General features: G+C 45.3%; 1 protein-coding gene across 1 annotated transcript in view; it reads left to right on the top strand.

Moving 5' to 3' along the window:
* Positions 1–24,059, top strand: part of FGD5 (FYVE, RhoGEF and PH domain containing 5) — a 487,598-nt gene that overhangs the window by 90,913 nt on the left and 372,626 nt on the right. The window contains exon 3 of the mRNA XM_053720678.1: positions 23,791–23,920. Within this exon, the coding sequence (XP_053576653.1) occupies positions 23,791–23,920 (130 nt within the window). The remainder of the gene's footprint in view (positions 1–23,790; positions 23,921–24,059) is intronic.

Here is a 24,059-nt window from a genome sequence, read left to right as displayed (position 1 = left end):
GAGATATCACAGCCTGTTCTATCATATCCCTCCTGTCACATGAGATATCACAACCTGTCCTACAGTGACCCTCCTGTCACTTAAGATATCACAGCCTGTCCTACTATATCCCTCCTGTCACCTGAGATATCACAGCCTGTCCTACCATGTCCCTCCTGTCACCTAATATATCACAGCCTGTCCTACCATGTTCCTTCTGTCATATGAGATATCACAGCCTGTCCTACCATATTTCTTCTGTCACATGAGATACCACAGCCTGTCCTAACATGTCCCTCCTGTCACATGAGATATCACAGCCAGCCCTACCGTGACCCTCCTGTCACCTGAGATATCACATCCTGTCCTACCATGTCCCTCATATCACCTGAGATATCACAGCCTGTCCTACCATGTTCCTCCTGTCTCCTGAGATATCACAGCCTGTCCTACCATGTCCCTCCTGTCACATGAGATACCACAGCCTGTCCTACCATGTCCCTCCTGTCACCTGAGGTATTACAGCCTGTCCTACAGTGTCCCTCCTGTCACCTAAGATATCACAGCCCGTCCTACCATGTCCCTCGTGTCACCTGAGATACCACAGCCTGTCGTACCGTGTCCCTCCTGTCATGAGTTATCACAGCCTGTCCTACCATATTTCTCCTGTCACCTGAGATATCACAGCCTGTCCTACCATGTCCCTCCTGTCACCTGAGATACCACAGCCTGTCCTATCATTTCCCTCCTGTCACCTGAAATATCACAGACTGTTCTATCATGTCTCTCCTGTCACATAATGTATCACAGCCTGTACTACCGTGTCCCTCTTGTCACCCGAGTTATCATAGTCTACCCTACCGTGTCTCTCTTGTCAACCGAGATATCACAGCCTGTCCTACCATGTCCCTCATAACAACTGAGATATCACAGCCTGTCCTACCATGTCCCTCCTTTCACCTGAGATATCATAGCCTGTCCTACCATGTCCCTCCTTTCACCTGAGATATCATAGCCTGTCCTACCATGTCCCTCATATCACCTGAGATATCACAGCCTGTTCTACCATGTCCCTCCTGTCACCTGAGATATCACAGCCTGTCCTACCATGTCCCTCCTGTCACCTGAGATATCACAGCCCGTCCTACCATGTCCCTCGTGTCACCTGAGATACCACAGCCTGTCCTACCATGTCCCTCATATCACCTGAGATATCATAGCCTGTCCTACCATGTCCCTCCTTTCACCTGAGATATCATAGCCTGTCCTACCATGTCCCTCATATCACCTGAGATATCACAGCCTGTTCTACCATGTCCCTCCTGTCACCTGAGATATCACAGCCTGTCCTACCATGTCCCTCCTGTCACCTGAGATATCACAGCCCGTCCTACCATGTCCCTCCTTTCACCTGAGATATCATAGCCTGTCCTACCATGTCCCTCATATCACCTGAGATATCACAGCCTGCCCTACCATATTTCTCCTGTCACCTGAGATATCACAGCCTGTCCTACCATGTCCCTCCTGTCACCTGAGATATCACAGCCCGTCCTACCATGTCCCTCGTGTCACCTGAGATACCACAGCCTGTCCTACCGTGTCCCTCCTGTCATATGAGTTATCACAGCCTGCCCTACCATATTTCTCCTGTCACCTGAGATATCACAACCTGCCCTACCATGTCTCTCCTGTCACCTGAGATTTCACAGCCTGTCCTACCATGTCCTTCTTGTCACCTGAGATATCATAGCCTGCCCTACCATGTCCCTCCTGTCACCTGAGGTATCACAGCCTGTCCTACCATGTCCCTCATATCACCTGAGATATCACAGCCTGTCCTACTATGTCCCTCCTGTCACCTGAGATATCACAGCCCGTCCTACCATGTCCCTCGTGTCACCTGAGATTTCACATCCTGTCCTACCATGTCCTTCTTGTCACCTGAGATATCATAGTCTGTCCTACCATGTCCCTCCTGTCACCTGAGATATCACAACATGTCCTACCATGTCCCTCATATCACCTGAGATATCGCAGCCTGTCCTATCATGTCTCTCCTGTCAGCTAATACATCACAGCCTGTACGACTGTGTCCCTCTTGTCACCCGAGTTATCATAGTCTACCCTACCGTGTCTCTCTTGTCAACCGAGATATCACAGCCTGTCCTACCATGTCCCTCATACCAACTGAGATATCACAGCCTGTCCTACCATGTCCCTCCTTTCACCTGAGATATCATAGCCTGTCCTACCATGTCCCTCCTTTCACCTGAGATATCATAGCCTGTCCTACCATGTCCCTCATATCACCTGAGATATCACAGCCTGTTCTACCATGTCCCTCCTGTCACCTGAGATATCACAGCCTGTCCTACCATGTCCCTCCTGTCACCTGAGATATCACAGCCCGTCCTACCATGTCCCTCGTGTCACCTGAGATACCACAGCCTGTCCTACCATGTCCCTCATATCACCTGAGATATCATAGCCTGTCCTACCATGTCCCTCCTTTCACCTGAGATATCATAGCCTGTCCTACCATGTCCCTCATATCACCTGAGATATCACAGCCTGTTCTACCATGTCCCTCCTGTCACCTGAGATATCACAGCCTGTCCTACCATGTCCCTCCTGTCACCTGAGATATCACAGCCTGTCCTACCATGTCCCTCCTTTCACCTGAGATATCATAGCCTGTCCTACCATGTCCCTCATATCACCTGAGATATCACAGCCTGCCCTACCATATTTCTCCTGTCACCTGAGATATCACAGCCTGTCCTACCATGTCCCTCCTGTCACCTGAGATATCACAGCCCGTCCTACCATGTCCCTCGTGTCACCTGAGATACCACAGCCTGTCCTACCGTGTCCCTCCTGTCATATGAGTTATCACAGCCTGCCCTACCATATTTCTCCTGTCACCTGAGATATCACAACCTGCCCTACCATGTCTCTCCTGTCACCTGAGATTTCACAGCCTGTCCTACCATGTCCTTCTTGTCACCTGAGATATCATAGCCTGCCCTACCATGTCCCTCCTGTCACCTGAGGTATCACAGCCTGTCCTACCATGTCCCTCATATCACCTGAGATATCACAGCCTGTCCTACTATGTCCCTCCTGTCACCTGAGATATCACAGCCCGTCCTACCATGTCCCTCGTGTCACCTGAGATTTCACATCCTGTCCTACCATGTCCTTCTTGTCACCTGAGATATCATAGTCTGTCCTACCATGTCCCTCCTGTCACCTGAGATATCACAACATGTCCTACCATGTCCCTCATATCACCTGAGATATCGCAGCCTGTCCTATCATGTCTCTCCTGTCAGCTAATACATCACAGCCTGTACGACTGTGTCCCTCTTGTCACCCGAGTTATCATAGTCTACCCTACCGTGTCTCTCTTGTCACCCGAGATATCACAGCCTGTCCTACCATGTCCATGATACCAACTGAGATATCACAGCCTGTCCTACCATGTCCCTCCTTTCACCTGAGATATCATAGCCTGTCCTACCATGTCCCTCATATCACCTGAGATATCATAGCCTGTCCTACCATGTCCCTCATATCACCTGAGATATCACAGCCTGTTCTACCATGTCCCTCCTGTCACCTGAGATATCACAGCCTGTTCTACAATGTCCCTCCTGTCACCTGAGATATCACAGCCTGTCCTACCATGTCCCTCGTGTCACCTGAGATATCACAGCCCGTCCTACCATGTCCCTCGTGTCACCTGAGATACTACAGCCTGTCCTACCGTGTCCCTCCTGTCACCTGAGGTATCATAGTCTGCCCTACCGTGTCCCTCCTGTTACCTGAGAAATCACAGCCTGTCCTACCGTGTCCCTCCTGTCACATGAGATATCACAGCCTGTCCTACCATGTCCCTCCTGTCACCTGAGGTATCACAGCCTGTCCTACCATGTCCCTCATATCACCTGAGATATCACAGCCTGTCCTATCATGTCTCTCCTGTCAGCTAACACATCACAGCCTGTACGACTGTGTCCCTCTTGTCACCCGAGTTATCATAGTCTACCCTACCGTGTCTCTCTTGTCACCCGAGATATCACAGCCTGTCCTACCATGTCCATTATACCAACTGAGATATCACAGCCTGTCCTACCATGTCCCTCCTTTCACCTGAGATATCATAGCCTGTCCTACCATGTCCCTCATATCACCTGAGATATCATAGCCTGTCCTACCATGTCCCTCATATCACCTGAGATATCACAGCCTGTTCTACCATGTCCCTCCTGTCACCTGAGATATCACAGCCTGTTCTACAATGTCCCTCCTGTCACCTGAGATATCACAGCCTGTCCTACCATGTCCCTCCTGTCACCTGAGATATCACAGCCCGTCCTACCATGTCCCTCGTGTCACCTGAGATACTACAGCCTGTCCTACCGTGTCCCTCCTGTCACCTGAGGTATCATAGTCTGCCCTACCGTGTCCCTCCTGTTACCTGAGAAATCACAGCCTGTCCTACCGTGTCCCTCCTGTCACATGAGATATCACAGTCTGTTCTACCATGTCCCTCCTGTCACCTGAGGTATCACTGCCTGTCCTACCATGTCCCTCATATCACCTGAGATATCACAGCCTGTCCTACCGTGTCCCTCCTGTCACCTGAGATATCACAGCCTGTACAACCGTGTCCCTCCTGTCATCTGAGATATCACAGCCTGTCCTACCATGTCCCTCATATAACCTGAGATATCACAGCCTGTCGTACCATGTCCCTCTTGTCTCTTGAGATATCACAGCCTGTACTGCCATTTCCCTCCTTTCACCTGAGATATCACAGCCTGTCCTACCATGTCCCTCCTGTCACCTGAGATATCACAGCCTGTCCTACTATATCCCTCCTGTCACCTGAGATATCACAGCCTGTCCTACCATGTCCCTCCTGTCACCTAATATACCACAGCCTGTCCTACCATGTTCCTTCTGTCATATGAGATATCACAGCCTGTCCTACCATGTTCCTTCTGTCATATGAGATATCACAGCCTGTCCTACCATGTCCCTCCTGTCACCTAATATATCACAGCCTGTCCTACCATGTCCCTCCTGTCACATGAGATACCACAGCCTGTCCTACCATGTCCCTCCTGTCACCTGAGGTATTACAGCCTGTCCTACAATGTCCCTCCTGTCACCTAAGATATCACAGCCCGTCCTACCATGTCCCTCGTGTCACCTGAGATACCACAGCCTGTCCTACCGTGTCCCTCCTGTCATGAGTTATCACAGCCTGTCCTACCATATTTCTCCTGTCAACTGAGATATCACAGCCTGTCCTACCATGTCCCTCCTGTCACCTGAGATACCACAGCCTGTCCTATCATTTCCCTCCTGTCACCTGAAATATCACAGCCTGTTCTATCATGTCTCTCCTGTCACATAATGTATCACAGCCTGTACTACCGTGTCCCTCTTGTCACCAGAGTTATCATAGTCTACCCTACCGTGTCTCTCTTGTCACCCGAGATATCACAGCCTGTCCTACCATGTCCCTCATACCAACTGAGATATCACAGCCTGTCCTACCATGTCCCTCCTTTCACCTGAGATATCATAGCCTGTCCTACCATGTCCCTCATATCACCTGAGATATCACAGCCTGTTCTACCATGTCCCTCCTGTCACCTGAGATATCACAGCCTGTCCTACCATGTCCCTCCTGTCACCTGAGATATCACAGCCCGTCCTACCATGTCCCTCGTGTCACCTGAGATACCACAGCCTGTCCTACCGTGTCCCTCCTGTCATCTGAGATATCACAGCCTGTCCTACCATGTCCCTCATATCACCTGAGATATCACAGCCTGTCGTACCATGTCCCTCTTGTCTCTTGAGATATCACAGCCTGTACTGCCATTTCCCTCCTTTCACCTGAGATATCACAGCCTGTCCTACCATGTCCCTCCTGTCACATGAGATATCACAGCCTGTCCTACTATATCCCTCCTGTCACCTGAGATATCACAGCCTGTCCTACCATGTCCCTCATATCACCTAAGATATCACAGCCTGTCCTACCATGTTCCTCCTGTCTCCTGAGATATCACAGCCTGTCCTACCATGTCCCTCCTGTCACATGAGATACCACAGCCTGTCCTACCATGTCCCTCCTGTCACCTGAGGTATTACAGCCTGTCCTACAATGTCCCTCCTGTCACCTAAGATATCACAGCCCGTCCTACCATGTCCCTCGTGTCACCTGAGATACCACAGCCTGTCCTACCGTGTCCCTCCTGTCATGAGTTATCACAGCCTGTCCTACCATATTTCTCCTGTCAACTGAGATATCACAGCCTGTCCTACCATGTCCCTCCTGTCACCTGAGATACCACAGCCTGTCCTATCATTTCCCTCCTGTCACCTGAAATATCACAGCCTGTTCTATCATGTCTCTCCTGTCACATAATGTATCACAGCCTGTACTACCGTGTCCCTCTTGTCACCCGAGTTATCATAGTCTACCCTACCGTGTCTCTCTTGTCACCCGAGATATCACAGCCTGTCCTACCATGTCCCTCATACCAACTGAGATATCACAGCCTGTCCTACCATGTCCCTCCTTTCACCTGAGATATCATAGCCTGTCCTACCATGTCCCTCATATCACCTGAGATATCACAGCCTGTTCACCCATGTCCCTCCTGTCACCTGAGATATCACAGCCTGTCCTACCATGTCCCTCCTGTCACCTGAGATATCACAGCCCGTCCTACCATGTCCCTCGTGTCACCTGAGATACCACAGCCTGTCCTACCGTGTCCCTCCTGTCATATGAGTTATCACAGCCTGCCCTACCATATTTCTCCTGTCACCTGAGATATCACAACCTGCCCTACCATGTCTCTCCTGTCACCTGAGATTTCACAGCCTGTCCTACCATGTCCTTCTTGTCACCTGAGATATCATAGCCTGCCCTACCATGTCCCTCCTGTCACCTGAGATACCACAGCCTGTCCTATCATTTCCCTCCTGTCACCTGAAATATCACAGCCTGTTCTATCATGTCTCTCCTGTCACATAATGTATCACAGCCTGTACTACCGTGTCCCTCTTGTCACCCGAGTTATCATAGTCTACCCTACCGTGTCTCTCTTGTCACCCGAGATATCACAGCCTGTCCTACCATGTCCCTCATACCAACTGAGATATCACAGCCTGTCCTACCATGTCCCTCCTTTCACCTGAGATATCATAGCCTGTCCTACCATGTCCCTCATATCACCTGAGATATCACAGCCTGTTCTACCATGTCCCTCCTGTCACCTGAGATATCACAGCCTGTCCTACCATGTCCCTCCTGTCACCTGAGATATCACAGCCCGTCCTACCATGTCCCTCGTGTCACCTGAGATACCACAGCCTGTCCTACCGTGTCCCTCCTGTCATATGAGTTATCACAGCCTGCCCTACCATATTTCTCCTGTCACCTGAGATATCACAACCTGCCCTACCATGTCTCTCCTGTCACCTGAGATTTCACAGCCTGTCCTACCATGTCCTTCTTGTCACCTGAGATATCATAGCCTGCCCTACCATGTCCCTCCTGTCACCTGAGGTATCACAGCCTGTCCTACCATGTCCCTCATATCACCTGAGATTTCACAGCCTGTCCTACCATGTCCTTCTTGTCACCTGAGATATCATAGTCTGTCCTACCATGTCCCTCCTGTCACCTGAGATATCACAACATGTCCTACCATGTCCCTCATATCACCTGAGATATCGCAGCCTGTCCTATCATGTCTCTCCTGTCAGCTAATACATCACAGCCTGTACGACTGTGTCCCTCTTGTCACCCGAGTTATCATAGTCTACCCTACCGTGTCTCTCTTGTCACCCGAGATATCACAGCCTGTCCTACCATGTCCATGATACCAACTGAGATATCACAGCCTGTCCTACCATGTCCCTCCTTTCACCTGAGATATCATAGCCTGTCCTACCATGTCCCTCATATCACCTGAGATATCATAGCCTGTCCTACCATGTCCCTCATATCACCTGAGATATCACAGCCTGTTCTACCATGTCCCTCCTGTCACCTGAGATATCACAGCCTGTTCTACAATGTCCCTCCTGTCACCTGAGATATCACAGCCTGTCCTACCATGTCCCTCCTGTCACCTGAGATATTGCAGCCTGTCCTACCATGTCCCTTCTGTCACCTGAGATATTGCATCCTGTTCTGCCGTGTCCCTCCTGTCACCTGAGATATCGCAGCCTGTCCTATCATGTCTCTCCTGTCAGCTAATACATCACAGCCTGTACTACCGTGTCCCTCTTGTCACCCGAGTTATCATAGTCTACCCTACCATGTCTCTCTTGTCACCCGAGATATCACAGCCTGTCCTACCATGTCCCTCATATTACCTGAGACATCACAGCCTGTCCTACTGTTTCCTTCCTGTTACATGAGATATCACAGCCTGTCCTACCATGTCCCTCCTGTCTCCTGAGATATCACAGCCTGTACTACCATGTCCCTCCTTTCACCTGAGATATCACAGCCTGTACTACCATGTCCCTCCTGTCACCTGAGATATCACAGCCTGTCCTACCATGTCCCTTCTGTCACCTGAGATATTGCATCCTGTTCTACCGTGTCCCTCCTGTCACCTGAGATATCACAGCCTGTTCTACAATGTCCCTCCTGTCACCTGAGATCTCACAGCCTGTCCTACCATGTCCCTCCTGTCACTTGAGATATTGCAGCCTGTCCTACCATGTCCCTTCTGTCACCTGAGATATTGCATCCTGTTCTACCGTGTCCCTCCTGTCACCTGAGATATCACAGCCTGTCCTACCATGTCCCTCCTGTCACCTAAGATATCACAGCCTGTCCTACCATGTCCCTCCTGTCACAGCCTGTCCTACCATGTCCCTTTTTGTCACCTGAGATATCACAGCCTGTCCTACCATATTTCTCCTGTCAAATGAGATATCACAGCCTGTCCTATCATATCCCTCCTGTCACATGAGATATCACAGCCTGTACTACCGTGTCCCTCTTGTCACCCGAGTTATCATAGTCTACCCTACCGTGTATCTCGTCACCCGAGATATCACAGCATGTCCTACCATGTCCCTCATATCAACTGAGATATCACAGCCTGTCCTACCATGTCCCTCCTGTCACAGCCTGTCCTACCATGTCCCTCCTGTCACCTGAGATACCGCAGCCTGTCCTATCATGTCCCTCCTGTCACCTGAGATATCACAGCCTGTTCTATCATGTCTCTCCTGTCACATAATGTATCACAGCCTGTACTACCGTGTCCCTCTTGTCACCCGAGTTATCATAGTCTACCCTACCGTGTCTCTCTTGTCACCTGAGATATCACAGCCTGTCCTACCATGTCCCTCATACCAACTGAGATATCACAGCCTGCCCTACCATATTTCTCCTGTCACCTGAGATTTCACAACCTGTCCTACCATGTCCCTCCTGTCACCTGAGATATCACAGCCTGTCCTACCATGTCCCTCCTGTCACCTGAGATACCACAGCCTGTCCTATCATGTCCCTCCTGTCACCTGAGATATCACAGCCTGTTCTATCATGTCTCTCCTGTCACATAATGTATCACAGCCTGTCCTACCATGTCCCTCCTGTCACCTGAGATATCACAACCTGTCCTACCATGTCCCTCCTGTCACCTGAGATACCACAGCCTGTCCTATCATGTCCCTCCTGTCACCTGAGATATCACAGCCTGTTCTATCATGTCTCTCCTGTCACATAATGTATCACAGCCTGTCCTACCATGTCCCTCCTGGCACCTGAGATATCACAACCTGTCCTACCATGTCCCTCCTGTCACCTGAGATTTCACAGCCTGTCCTACCATGTCCTTCTTGTCACCTGAGATATCATAGCCTGTCCTACCATGTCCTTCTTGTCACCTGAGATATCATAGCTTGTCCTACCATGTCCCTCATATCACCTGAGATATCACAGCCTGTCCTACCATGTCCCTCCTGTCACCTGAGGTATTACAGAATATCCTACAGTGTCCCTCCTGTCACCTGAGATATCACAGCCCTTCTACCATGTCCCTCGTGTCACCTGAGATACCACAGCCTGTCCTACCATGTCCCTCCTGTCACCTGAGATTTCACAGCCTGTCCTACCATGTCCTTCTTGTCGCCTGAGATATCATAGCCTGTCCTACCATGTCCCTCCAGTCACCTGAGATATCACAGCCTGTCCTACTGTGTCCCTCCTGTCACCTGAGATATCACAGCCTGTCCTACCATGTCCTTCTTGTCACCTGAGACATCACAACCTCTCCTACCATGTCCCTCCTGTCACCTGAGATATCACAGCCCTTCTACCATGTCCCTCGTGTCACCTGAGATATCACAGCCCTTCTACCATGTCCCTCGTGTCACCTGAGATACCACAGCCTGTCCTACCATGTCCCTCCTGTCACCTGAGATTTCACAGCCTGTCCTACCATGTCCTTCTTGTCAGCTAATACATCACAGCCTGTACTACCGTGTCCCTCTTGTCACCCGAGTTATCATAGTCTACCCTACCGTGTCTCTCTTGTCACCCGAGATATTACAGCCTGTCCTACCATGTCCCTCATATCACCTGAGATATCACAGCCTGTCCTACTGTTTCCTTCCTGTTACATGAGATATCACAGCCTGTCCTACCATGTCCCTCCTGCCTCCTGAGATATCACAGCCTGTACTACCGTGTCCCTCCTTTCACCTGAGATATCACAGCCTGTTCTACCATGTCCCTCCTGTCACCTGAGATATCACAGCCTGTTCTACAATGTCCCTCCTGTCACCTGTGATATCACAGCCTGTCCTACCATGTCCCTCCTGTCACTTGAGATATTGAAGCCTGTCCTACCATGTCCATTCTGTCACCTGAGATATTGCATCCTGTTTTACCGTGTCCCTCCTGTCACCTGAGATATCACAGCCTGTCCTACCATGTCCCTCCTGTCACCTGAGATATCACAACCTGTCCTACCATGTCCCTCCTGTCACCTGAGATACCACAGCCTGTCCTATCATGTCCCTCCTGTCACCTGAGATATCACAGCCTGTTCTATCATGTCTCTCCTGTCACATAATGTATCACAGCCTGTCCTACCATGTCCCTCCTGGCACCTGAGATATCACAACCTGTCCTACCATGTCCCTCCTGTCACCTGAGATTTCACAGCCTGTCCTACCATGTCCTTCTTGTCACCTGAGATATCATAGCCTGTCCTACCATGTCCTTCTTGTCACCTGAGATATCATAGCTTGTCCTACCATGTCCCTCATATCACCTGAGATATCACAGCCTGTCCTACCATGTCCCTCCTGTCACCTGAGGTATTACAGCCTATCCTACAGTGTCCCTCCTGTCACCTGAGATATCACAGCCCTTCTGCCATGTCCCTCGTGTCACCTGAGATACCACAGCCTGTCCTACCATGTCCCTCCTGTCACCTGAGATTTCACAGCCTGTCCTACCATGTCCTTCTTGTCGCCTGAGATATCATAGCCTGTCCTACCATGTCCCTCCAGTCACCTGAGATATCACAGCCTGTCCTACTGTGTCCCTCCTGTCACCTGAGATATCACAGCCTGTCCTACCATGTCCTTCTTGTCACCTGAGACATCACAACCTCTCCTACCATGTCCCTCCTGTCACCTGAGATATCACAACATGTCCTACCATGTCCCTCATATCACCAGAGAATATCGCAGCCTGTCCTATCATGTCTCTCTTGTCAGCTAATACATCACAGCCTGTACTACCGTGTCCCTCTTGTCACCCGAGTTATCATAGTCTACCCTACCGTGTCTCTCTTGTCACCCGAGATATTACAGCCTGTCCTACCATGTCCCTCATATCACCTGAGATATCACAGCCTGTCCTACTGTTTCCTTCCTGTTACATGAGATATCACAGCCTGTCCTACCATGTCCCTCCTGCCTCCTGAGATATCACAGCCTGTACTACCGTGTCCCTCCTTTCACCTGAGATATCACAGCCTGTTCTACCATGTCCCTCCTGTCACCTGAGATATCACAGCCTGTTCTACAATGTCCCTCCTGTCACCTGTGATATCACAGCCTGTCCTACCATGTCCCTCCTGTCACTTGAGATATTGCAGCCTGTCCTACCATGTCCATTCTGTCACCTGAGATATTGCATCCTGTTCTACCGTGTCCCTCCTGTCACCTGAGATATCACAGCCTGTCCTACCATGTCCCTCCTGTCACCTGAGATATCACAGCCTGTCCTACCATGTCCCTCCTTTCACAGCCTGTCCTACCATGTCCCTCTTGTCACCTGAGATATCACAACCTGTTCTACCATATCCCTCCTGTCACCTGAGATATCACAGCCTGTCCTACCATATTTCTCCTGTCACATGAGATATCACAGCCTGTACTACCGTGTCCCTCTTGTCACCCGAGTTATCATAGTCTACCCTACCATGTCTCTCGTCACCCGAGATATCGCAGCATGTCCTACCATGTCCCTCATATCAACTGAGATATCACAGCCTGTTCTACAATGTCCCTACTGTCGCCTGAGATATCACAGCCTGTCCTACCATGTCCCTCCTGTCACTTGAGATATTGCAGCCTGTCCTACCATGTCCCTTCTGTCACCTGAGATATTGCATCCTGTTCTACCATGTCCCTCCTGTCACCTGAGCTATCACAGCCTGTCCTACCATGTCCCTCCTGTCACCTAAGATATCACAGCCTGTCCTACCATGTCCCTCCTGTCACAGCCTGTCCTACCATGTCCCTCTTGTCACCTGAGATATCACAGCCTGTTCTACCATGTCCCTCCTGTCACCTGAGATATCACAGCCTGTTCTACCATGTCCCTCCTGTCACCTGAGATATCACAGCCTATCCTACCGTGACCCTCCTGTCACCTGAGATTTCACAGCCTGTCCTACCATGTCCCTCCTGTCACCTAAGATTTCACAGCCTGTCCTACCATATCCCTCCTGTCACTTGAGATATCACAGCCTGTCTAAGGCACCAGCTACTACTGAGCATGTGCAAGAGATCACAGTGTATATGTATATGAGTCTGTGATTAGCTGATGGCTGTCACATGATACAGTTATATGCACACTGTCTGAGGCACCAGTTACTACTGAGCATGTGCAAGAGATCACAGTGAATACATATGAGTCTGTGATTAGCTGATGGCTGTCACATGATACAGTTATATGTACACTCTCTGAGGCACCAGCTACTACTGAGCATGTGCAAGAGATCACAGTGTATACGTATATGAGTCTGTGATTAGCTGATGGCTGTCACATGATACAATTATATGCACACTGTCTAAGGCACCAGTTACTACTGAGCATGAGCAAGAGATCACAGTGTATTTGTATATGAGTCTGTGATTAGCTGATGGCTGTAACATGATACAGTTATATGCACACTGTCTGAGGCACCAGTTACTACTGAGCATGTGCAAGAGATCACAGTGTATACGTATATGAGTTTGTGATTAGCTGATGGCTGTCACATGATACAGTTATATGCACATTTACTGAGGCACTAGTTACTACTGAGCATGTGCAAGAGATCAGTGTATTTGTATACGAGTCTGTGATTAGCTGATGGCTGTCACATGATACAGGTATATGCACACTGTCTGAGGCACCAGTTACTACTGAGCATGTGCAAGAGATCACAGTGTATACATATATGAGTCTGTTATTAGCTGATGACTGTCGCATATTACAGTTATATGCACACTGTCTAAGGCACCAGCTACTACTGAGCATGTGCAAGAGATCACAGTGTATACGTATATGAGTCTGTGATTAGCTGATGGCTGTCACATGATACAGTTATATGCACAGGGCCGTCTTTAACACAGGGCAAAAGGGGCAGCTGCCCAGGGCCCAGTCTTTGTTGGGGGGGCCCAAGAGTTTTTTTTTGTTGTTGTAATTTATGCCAGACTGCTGATGTCATGTGGCACGGAGGACACACATAGTCAGTTCTAATATTGTCACAGTCAAAAGTTCTCTGCTTATATTTATTTGTGAGAAACTGTGCCAGACCATGCCAATGTCATGTGACATTCCAAGCTAGTGCCATGTGCTGTTTTAGATGTGCTCTGTGCAGCACTGGATGCTAAGCCCTAACTCGGCATCCAGCCAATCCCACTGCATCAGAAAAGCTCCTGCTGGGGTTACCACTGTTACCAGGTAACTGCTCTGGTGGTGGAATTGTTTCTGGATAGGGCTGACAATAGATGCATGCAGCAGAACGCTAGAGTGGCAGGCATGTGAGGATTTGAGCATCTGTGCAGCTGCACACACTGCTCTCTTTAGTCTTGAGGCTGTGTGACTCGTCTGTATCCATGCAGCCTTGGGCAGACAGAATCCAGTCTGCTGGTCCCCTTAGCCCTGCTCTTTCTGCTGTGTTTGTTAGGGGAACAGTGCTTTGTAGAAAGGTGTCAGTGGGAAGAAGTGAGTGTACACATGCCCCTCCCCCATGCAGCATCTTGTAGTGCAGGATGAGAGGGAACTTTTTCCTAGCAAAGTAGTGACATGTGCTGCTGTGGCTGATGTATAGTGTCATGCTGATACTTCACACATTAAGGTAAGGTTTATTTTTAAAGTTTTTATTTCTCTCTGTCTCATTTACAGCTTCCCATAGTAGTTCTACTGTTTCAGTTAGTAAATTTATATTTGTCTGCACCTCCATGCTTCTGCGCTCAGTCTTTACCTTGCTTTGCTCCTGTTGGCTGCCCTAAATCTCTTTAACCAGCTAACCTCACACCAGAATCACATTCAAAAGCATATTAAATTAATCCAGAGTGGAGGAATTTATATATTTATTTACTTATTAGTAAAATTATTTTAATAATAATCCACTGCTGGACAAAGAATTTAAAAAAAATATAAAATAAATTGATTTAGCTGTTTTTTGGGATGTTGGGGTGGAGAGCATGGGGGGGGGGCAAGAAAATGTTTGCCCAGGGTCCAGTCAATATTAAAGACGGCCCTGTATATGCACACTGTCTAAGGCACCAGTTACTACTGAGCATGTGCAAGAGATCACAGTGTGTATATGAGTCTGTGATTAGCTGATGGCTGTCACATGATACAGTTATATGCACACTGTCTAAGGCACCAGTTACTACTGAGCATGTGCAAGAGATCACAGTGTATACGTATATGAGTCTGTGATTAGCTGATGCATAGTTGCCAACATTTGAAAAAAAATGTGGGGGACACTTTCAGCTATCAATTACCTGCATGACATTTTTTACCACACCCCTTGCCCTAAAGTTCCGCCCACTTTGCCAGACCCACATAATTAGCATAATTTAGCTCCGCCTATTTATTATGGTGCAGTGTATATATGTATGTGTATATATACTGTGTGTGTATATATACTGTGTGTGTGTATATATATATATATATATATATATATACTGTGTGTATATATGTGTATGTATATGTATATGTATATATATATATATATATATATATATATGTGCATGTGTGTATATATATATATATATATATATATATAAATTATCTGCCAAAGATTACCAGTCCAAGAAAGCAACTCCAAGAGAGAGAAGCAGAATTCTGTGCAATTGGTGATTACTTTGGTATTCACTTATAGAATGGTATGAATTAAATAGCATCACCCTTTCAATGGAGAAACAGAACACCAAGGAACAACCTCACAGTGAATAAAGACCAAGGCAGTTAGTCATTCTAAACATTAAATAGTTGGATTTATTTGTAAGTTTTAAAATCTTATTTTTCCTTTCTATCATTATGACACCACATAAAGAAATCTGTACATCTGAGTGCATGTACAATCAGAGCCAAATGAAAGTCAGACGGCTCTGGTACTAAAGGTCTTCCCTCACTTGAAGGGGTCAACAAACTAGGATTAAACATGGAAAGAGCAAGAAAAAAAAACACACACACACACACTTCAGTCAGACACTGAAGCAGAAAAAAAAAGATAGAATAAAAAAAAAAAAAAGATATCAGACTTGTTACTGAGGAGAATAACAAAGCATCCTGATCCACACATGCCATGTACTCTTGGGGTAATACAAAACAAGGACACCATGATTATTTCTGCTGGGGACTACAGGTTCCTCTGATACTCTAGAGCAGCTACTGACAGAACAGCTTAATAAAAGCCCCATAACCTGACATATCCCACATATCACCACTGACCCAGCTACCTGACATGAGACAAGCTCGCATTTGCCAAGGGGTGGGGAGCCCTCTATTGCGGCACACACTGTCAGTTTTAGAAATAATTAGCAGCAGCCAATGTTGATTGTCCTGTACCCTGGCTGGACCACCCGCATCTCACCTCTCTGGCGCTCCGCTGTCGCAGACTGACAGTTGGCAATGATCTGGCTTAGGCTGCAGAGTAACTCGGTGTGTCCTAGACTCTTGTCGCCGCGTCTGTGAAGGCTGGGGCTCCAGTATGAGCGGGCAAGCGGGGTCACGTGACGTCACTACCTGTCCCGACCGCGCAGAGGATCGCAAAATTCAAAGGAGGAGACCGAGTCAGTGTCAGATCGCGCTATAAATCTGAAGCTACAGCCTGCTACTGCTATTTGCCGGGACAGTCCGGGACATTTAAATGGCCGGGACTGGGTCCCAAATTCCGGGACTGTCCCGGCAAAAACGGGACATTTGGCAACTATGCTGATGGCTGTCACATGATACAGTTATATGCACACTGTCTGAGGCACCAATTACTACTGAGCATGTGCAAGACATCACAGTGTATGCATATATGAGTCTCTGATTCCTGATTGTAGTCAAATTTGAAAGTGTTGTAAAAGGTAATAACACACACAACCACTCTCATATAACACAAACACACTTATATAACACACACACTTATATAACACACACACACACTCATATAATACACACACAAACACACTTATATAACACACACAAACACACTCATATAACACACACACAAACACACTTATATAACACACACACTCATATAACACACACTCATATAATACACACACAAACACACTTATATAACACACACACTCATATAACCTACAGTAAAGGAAAAGATTGCACAGCAAATGCTGATGCCTATCATGGATTACGGGGACGTAGTTTATGCACCTGCACCGCAAACTCACCTTAATAAACGTAATACATTGTATAACTCGTTCTGCCGCTTTGTGCTACAATGTAACTACAAGACCCACCATTGTGACATGCTAAAAGAACTAAACTGGCTGTCGCTGGAATCCAGACGCTCCCTCCATCTTTCCTGCCTTGTGTTTAAGAGCCTTTCTGGGAAGCTCCCACCCTACCTGAGCAGAATGCTCTCCCCGGCTGTTCCCACCTCCTATAACCTCCGATCCAGTACCAGCACATTATTTAGCTTGCCTCAATATAAAAAGAAAGCAGCTCGATCCTCCTTTTCTTACAGAGCACCACAATTATGGAACGACCTCCCACACACTTTCAAACCTTCCTCAAGCCTAATATCCTTTAAGAGATCCCTCTCTACATATCTCAAAACAGAATGCACCTGTCATGGTTGATTATATATTTCCTACCTATTCTATGTTAATTTTTTTTTTGCATATATTGTGTATTAATATTGTTTTTTGTATTTTATTGTACCCTATTGTATCAATGCAATGTCTTGTGGACCCAGGACATACTTGAAAACGAGAGAAATCTCAATGTATCCTTCCTGGTAAAATATTTTATAAATAAATAAATATAACACACACACAAACACACTTATATAACACACACACAAACACACTTATATAACACACACACACACACTCATATAACACACACACAAACACTTATATAACACACACACTCATATAATACACACACACACACACACACTTATATAACACACACACTTATATAATACACACTCATATAACACATACACACTCATATAACACACACTCATATAACACACACACAAACACACTTATATAACACACACACTCATATAACACACACAAACACATTTATATAACACACACACATTTATATAACACACACACAAACACACTTATATAACACACACACACTCATATAACACACACACAAACACACTTATATAACACACACACACACACTCATATAACACACACACACTTATATAACACACACTCTCATATAACACACACACAAACACACTCATATAACACACTCACACTTATATAACACACAAACTCATATAACACACTTATATAACACACACACACACACTCATATAACACACACATACACACTTTTATAACACACACACTCATATAACACACACACAAACACACTCGTATAACACACACGCACACTCATATAACACACACACACAAACACACTTATATAACACACACACTCATATAACACACACACAAACACACTTATATAACACACACACTCATATAACAAACACACAAACACACTTATATAACACACACACTCATAACACACACAAACACACTTATATAACACACACACTCATATAACACACACACTTATATAACACACACACACACTCATATAACACACACACACAAACACACTTATATAACACACACATTTATATAACACACACACAAACACACTTATATAACACACACACTCATATAACACACTCATATAACACACACAAACACACTCATATAACACACACACACTTATATAACACACACACTCATATAACACACACACAAACACACTCATATAACACACACACACACTTATATAACACACACATTCATATAACACACACACAAACACACTTATATAACACTCACACACTCATATAACACACACACAAACACACTTATATATAACACACACACTCATATAACACACACAAACACACTTATATAACACACACATACTCATATAACACACACACAAACACACTCATATAACACACACACACTTACATAACACACACACACGTATATAACACACACACTCATATAACACACACACAAACACACTCATATAACACACACACACTCATATAACACACACACACACACACACACATAACACACACAAACACTCTCTCATACAACACACAAACTCACATAACACACACACACACTCATATAACACACACACTCATATAACACACACACTCATATACCACACACACAAACACACTTATATAACACAAACACACTCATATACCACACACACTCATATAACACACACACAAACACAGTAATATAACACACACACTCATATAACACATACACAAACACATTTATATAACACACACTCATATAACACACAAACACACTTATATAACACACACACACACTCATATAACACACACACACACTTATATAACACACACAAACACTCTCTCATACAACACACAAACTCACATAACACAAACACACTATATAACACACACACACTCATATAACACACACACACATATAACACATACACTCTCTCATACAACACACAAACTCACATAACACACACACACACACTCATATACCACACACACAAACACACTTATATAACACACACACTCATATAACACACACACTCATATAACACACACACAAACACACTTATATAACACACACACACTCATACAACACAAACACTCATATAACACACACACAAACACACTCATATAACAAACACACTCATATAACACACACGCTCATATAACACACAAACAAACACACTCATATAACAAACACACTCATATAACACATAGACAAACACACTTATATAACACACACTCATATAACACACAAACACACTTATATAACACACACACACTCATATAACACACACACACACACACACACACTTATATAACACACACAAACACTCTCATACAACACATAAACTCACATAACACAAACACACTATATAACACACACACACTCATATAACACACACACAAACACACTTATATAACACACACACTCATATAACACACACAGACACACTTATATAACACATACTCATATAACACACACACAAACACGCTTATATAACACACACACACACACTTATATAACACACACTCATATAACACACACACACACACACACACTCATATAACTAACACACTCATATAACACTTACACACACACTTATATAACACACACACGCATATATCACACACACTCATATATCACACACACAGTCACACTTATATAACACACACTCCTATAACACACACACTCATATAACACACATACTCATATAACACACACACAAACACACTCATATAACACACACAAACACTCTCTCATACAACACACAAACTCACATAAAACACACACAAACACACTTATATAACACACACACTCATATAACACACACACACTTATATAACACACACAAACACTCTCTCATACAACACACAAACTCACATAGCACACACTCTCATATTTTATTGCGACCCAGTAAACATGGTGTTGCAACCCAGTAATGGGTCGTGAGCCGTGGTTTGAAGATCCCTGCTTTTAGACAACATGGCAAAGCAAATGTAGGAAATATGCTGTATGTGTGAGCCGTTAGAAATCAGTGGGGTAAAGTCCCTTAGCGTGGGGGATATGGATGGTGTGAGGAACTGCGTGCGGGCAGTTTAAAGTGTTTATCACTGTGTAGCCGCATGAATACGTCGTTGCTGAAACATGCTGCCAGGTATAGTGCAGACAATGCAGCTACCGCCAGAGTTTTATAGGGTATCATTTCTAGTAAAATGTCATATTAAGAGCCTTCCTTTATAATCCCTAACCTTCAGTTTAACATGTTTTTAAATATCAAATCTAAATCCTGAAACGGCGCAGAACTGCTGTACCTGGGCCACTAGGTTATAGTTGTCCCCTGGTGTTGACAATGGCTTCTGTTCAGTGGGGAGTGCGGTTGGGCTGGATACAGACTCTAATCCACACACCAGGAACTATGTCTCTATTAAACCTGTAGATGTGAAAAGTCTTCCATCTAATTAGTGCACCTTTCTGCAAATCAGTATTGCACTATGGGGCCGATTTATCAAGAGCCGAATGACCCCCAATGCCCCTGTTTCCGTGCGAGCCTTAACTGCTTCATAACAGCAGTTATGAAGCAGTTATGAAGCAGCGATTTCATACGATTGGGTTGATTGACACATGGCCGCGAATCTGCAGGATGCGGCTTTACACAAGCAGTTCACCAGAACTGTTTGTGCTATGTTAAATGCATTGATACAGCATAGATAAATCGTCCCCTATGTCTGATCTTCTCTTCTGAGGTGTCCGGGAGGGAATCGAAGACTTTTCACATCTAAGCTTCCCAGGGGGAATTGCGCCGCGTACTACTACAATTTTAATATATGGTAAAGGAGTGACCGGGGCTGGCAGCATCCATACGATAAAGGGAAGCGCAAACCATTTATATTATTCACAATATTGTTGTTGTATAGTGTTTCCAATTTACTTCTATTATCAAATGTTCTTAGTTTTCTTGTTATCATTTGTTGAAAAGCAGGAAGGTAAGCTCAGGAGTGTGCACGTGTCTGCAATACTATATGGCAGCTGTGGGAGCACTATAGCGCTAGCATATTTATGCTCTACTTGTTATTTAGAACAATATACCCAAGAAATTATTATACCTCTGTTGTTGTTTTTCCTTTTACAGATATAATTGTCGACCAATACACTAGCTTTTGTTTTTTTGTGGCTAAATGAGTGAACATAGTGAAGATGAAATATTTGGGTAATGTGGTGGGAAATCACTATCTGTGGTAAACCAGGTCTCTTGCATTAAGTTATAGCAGAAGATGAACAGAGGTGAAAGTGTTAAATATTGGTGGAATATTGCATTTAGTTGTTTTTTTTGTATATCAGTATTTGTTGTTATATAAATATTCATAGTCATTTCAATTAATAATTTCCTTCCTAGTACTTCTATTACACCAAATATCTTTCCCTGCAATTCCACCTGTTGTCTCATATGACCTTCTCTGTTTCCTATAACTTTTCTTATAGTATCATATAACCCTCCCTATAACTCCTCCTATTGCCCCATATATGCCTCCCTATAACACCTCCTATTGCCCCATATAACCCTCCCTATAACTCCTCCTATTGCCCCATATATGCCTCCCTATAACTTGTCCTATTGCACCATATAACCCTCCCTATAACACCTCCTATTGCCCCATATAACCCTCCCTATAACTCATCCTATTGCCCCATATAGCCTTCCCTATAACTCATCCCATTGCCCCATATAATTAATCCTATTGCACCATATATGCCTCCCTATAACACCTCCTATTGCCCCATATAACCCTCCCTATAACTCATCCCATTGCCCCATATAGCCTTCCGTATAACTCATCCTATTGCACCATATAATTACTCCTATTGTGCCATATAACCCTCCATATAAAACCTCCTATTGCCCCATATAACCCTCCCTATAACACCTCCTATTGCCCCATATAACCCTCCCTATAACTCATCCTATTGCACCATATAATTACTCCTATTGCACCATATAACTTTCCATATAACACCTCCTATTGCCCCATATAACCCTCCCTATAGCTCATCCTATTGCCCCATATAATCCTCTCTATAACACCTCCTATTGCCCCATATAACCCTCCCTATAACTTATTCTATTGCCCCATATAACCCTCCCTTTAACTTGTCATATTGCACCATATAACCCTTTCTATAACTCATCCTATTGCACCATATAGCCCTCCGTATAACTCATCCTATTGCACCATATAACACTCCCTATAACTCATCCTATTGCACCATATAGCCCTCTGTATAACTCATCCTATTGCACCATATAATTACTCCTATTGCACCATATAACTTTCCATATAACACCTCATATTGCCCAATATAACCCTCCATATAGCTCATCCTACTGCCCAAAATAACCCTCCCTATAACACCTCCTTTTGCCCCATATATCCCTCCGTATAACTCATCCTATTACACCATATAATTACTCCTATTGCACCATATAACTTTTCATATAACACCTCATATTGCCCAATATAACCCTCCATATAGCTCATCCTACTGCCCAAAATAACCCTCCCTATAACACCTCCTTTTGCCCCATATATCCCTCCGTATAACTCATCCTATTACACCATATAATTACTCCTATTGCACCATATAACTTTTCATATAACACCTCATATTGCCCCATATAACCCTCTCTATAACTCATCCTATTGCCCAATATAATTACTCATATTGCCCCATATAACCCTCTCTATAACTCATCCTATTGCCCCATATAATTACTCATATTGCCCCATATAACCCTTCCTATAACTCATCCTATTGCCCCATATAGCCCTCCGTATAACTCATCCTATTGCCCCATATAGCCCTCCGTATATCTCATCCTATTGCACCATATAGCCCTCCGTATAACTCATCCTATTGCCCCATATAGCCCTCCGTATAACTCATCCTATTGCCCCATATAGCCCTCCGTATAACTCATCCTATTGCACCATATAGCCCTCCGTATAACTCATCCTATTGCACCATATAGCCCTCCATATAACTCATCCTATTGCACCATATAATTACTCCTATTGCACCATATAATCCTCCCTATAACGCCTCCTATTTCTAATTAAACCCCTCCATATAAAGACCTCTGTTGGGTTTCTAAGCAGTCTCTCTAACATTTATTATTGTGTCAGTTGGGGGTAAATAGCTGTGACTTAATGTTCTTCCTTTTATGTGCAGTGCGTATACAGAGCCATACAAGGTTTGCCCCATCCCTCTAAGCACCACAGAGGACATCACATCTGATGAAGAGCAGAAGACCTCAGAGGATGAAGGACATCTTTCAGCAGAGCCTGGGGTGGTGCAGAAGGTAAATATTATTTATGTAACATGAGAAAAAAGCTTTGCTCCATAACATTAGATTTTATGGAAATATAGTGGGAACGAGACATGGCTTTTCTTCTGATTTCCACCAACTAGTCTTGTGACACTCTGTGACATATGTATCA

The sequence above is a fragment of the Bombina bombina genome, chromosome 7 (assembly GCF_027579735.1).
Source record: "Bombina bombina isolate aBomBom1 chromosome 7, aBomBom1.pri, whole genome shotgun sequence".
NCBI lineage: Eukaryota > Metazoa > Chordata > Amphibia > Anura > Bombinatoridae > Bombina > Bombina bombina.
The sequence above is the reverse complement of the archived record's forward strand: the minus strand, read 5'-3'. Positions and strand labels throughout refer to the sequence as shown.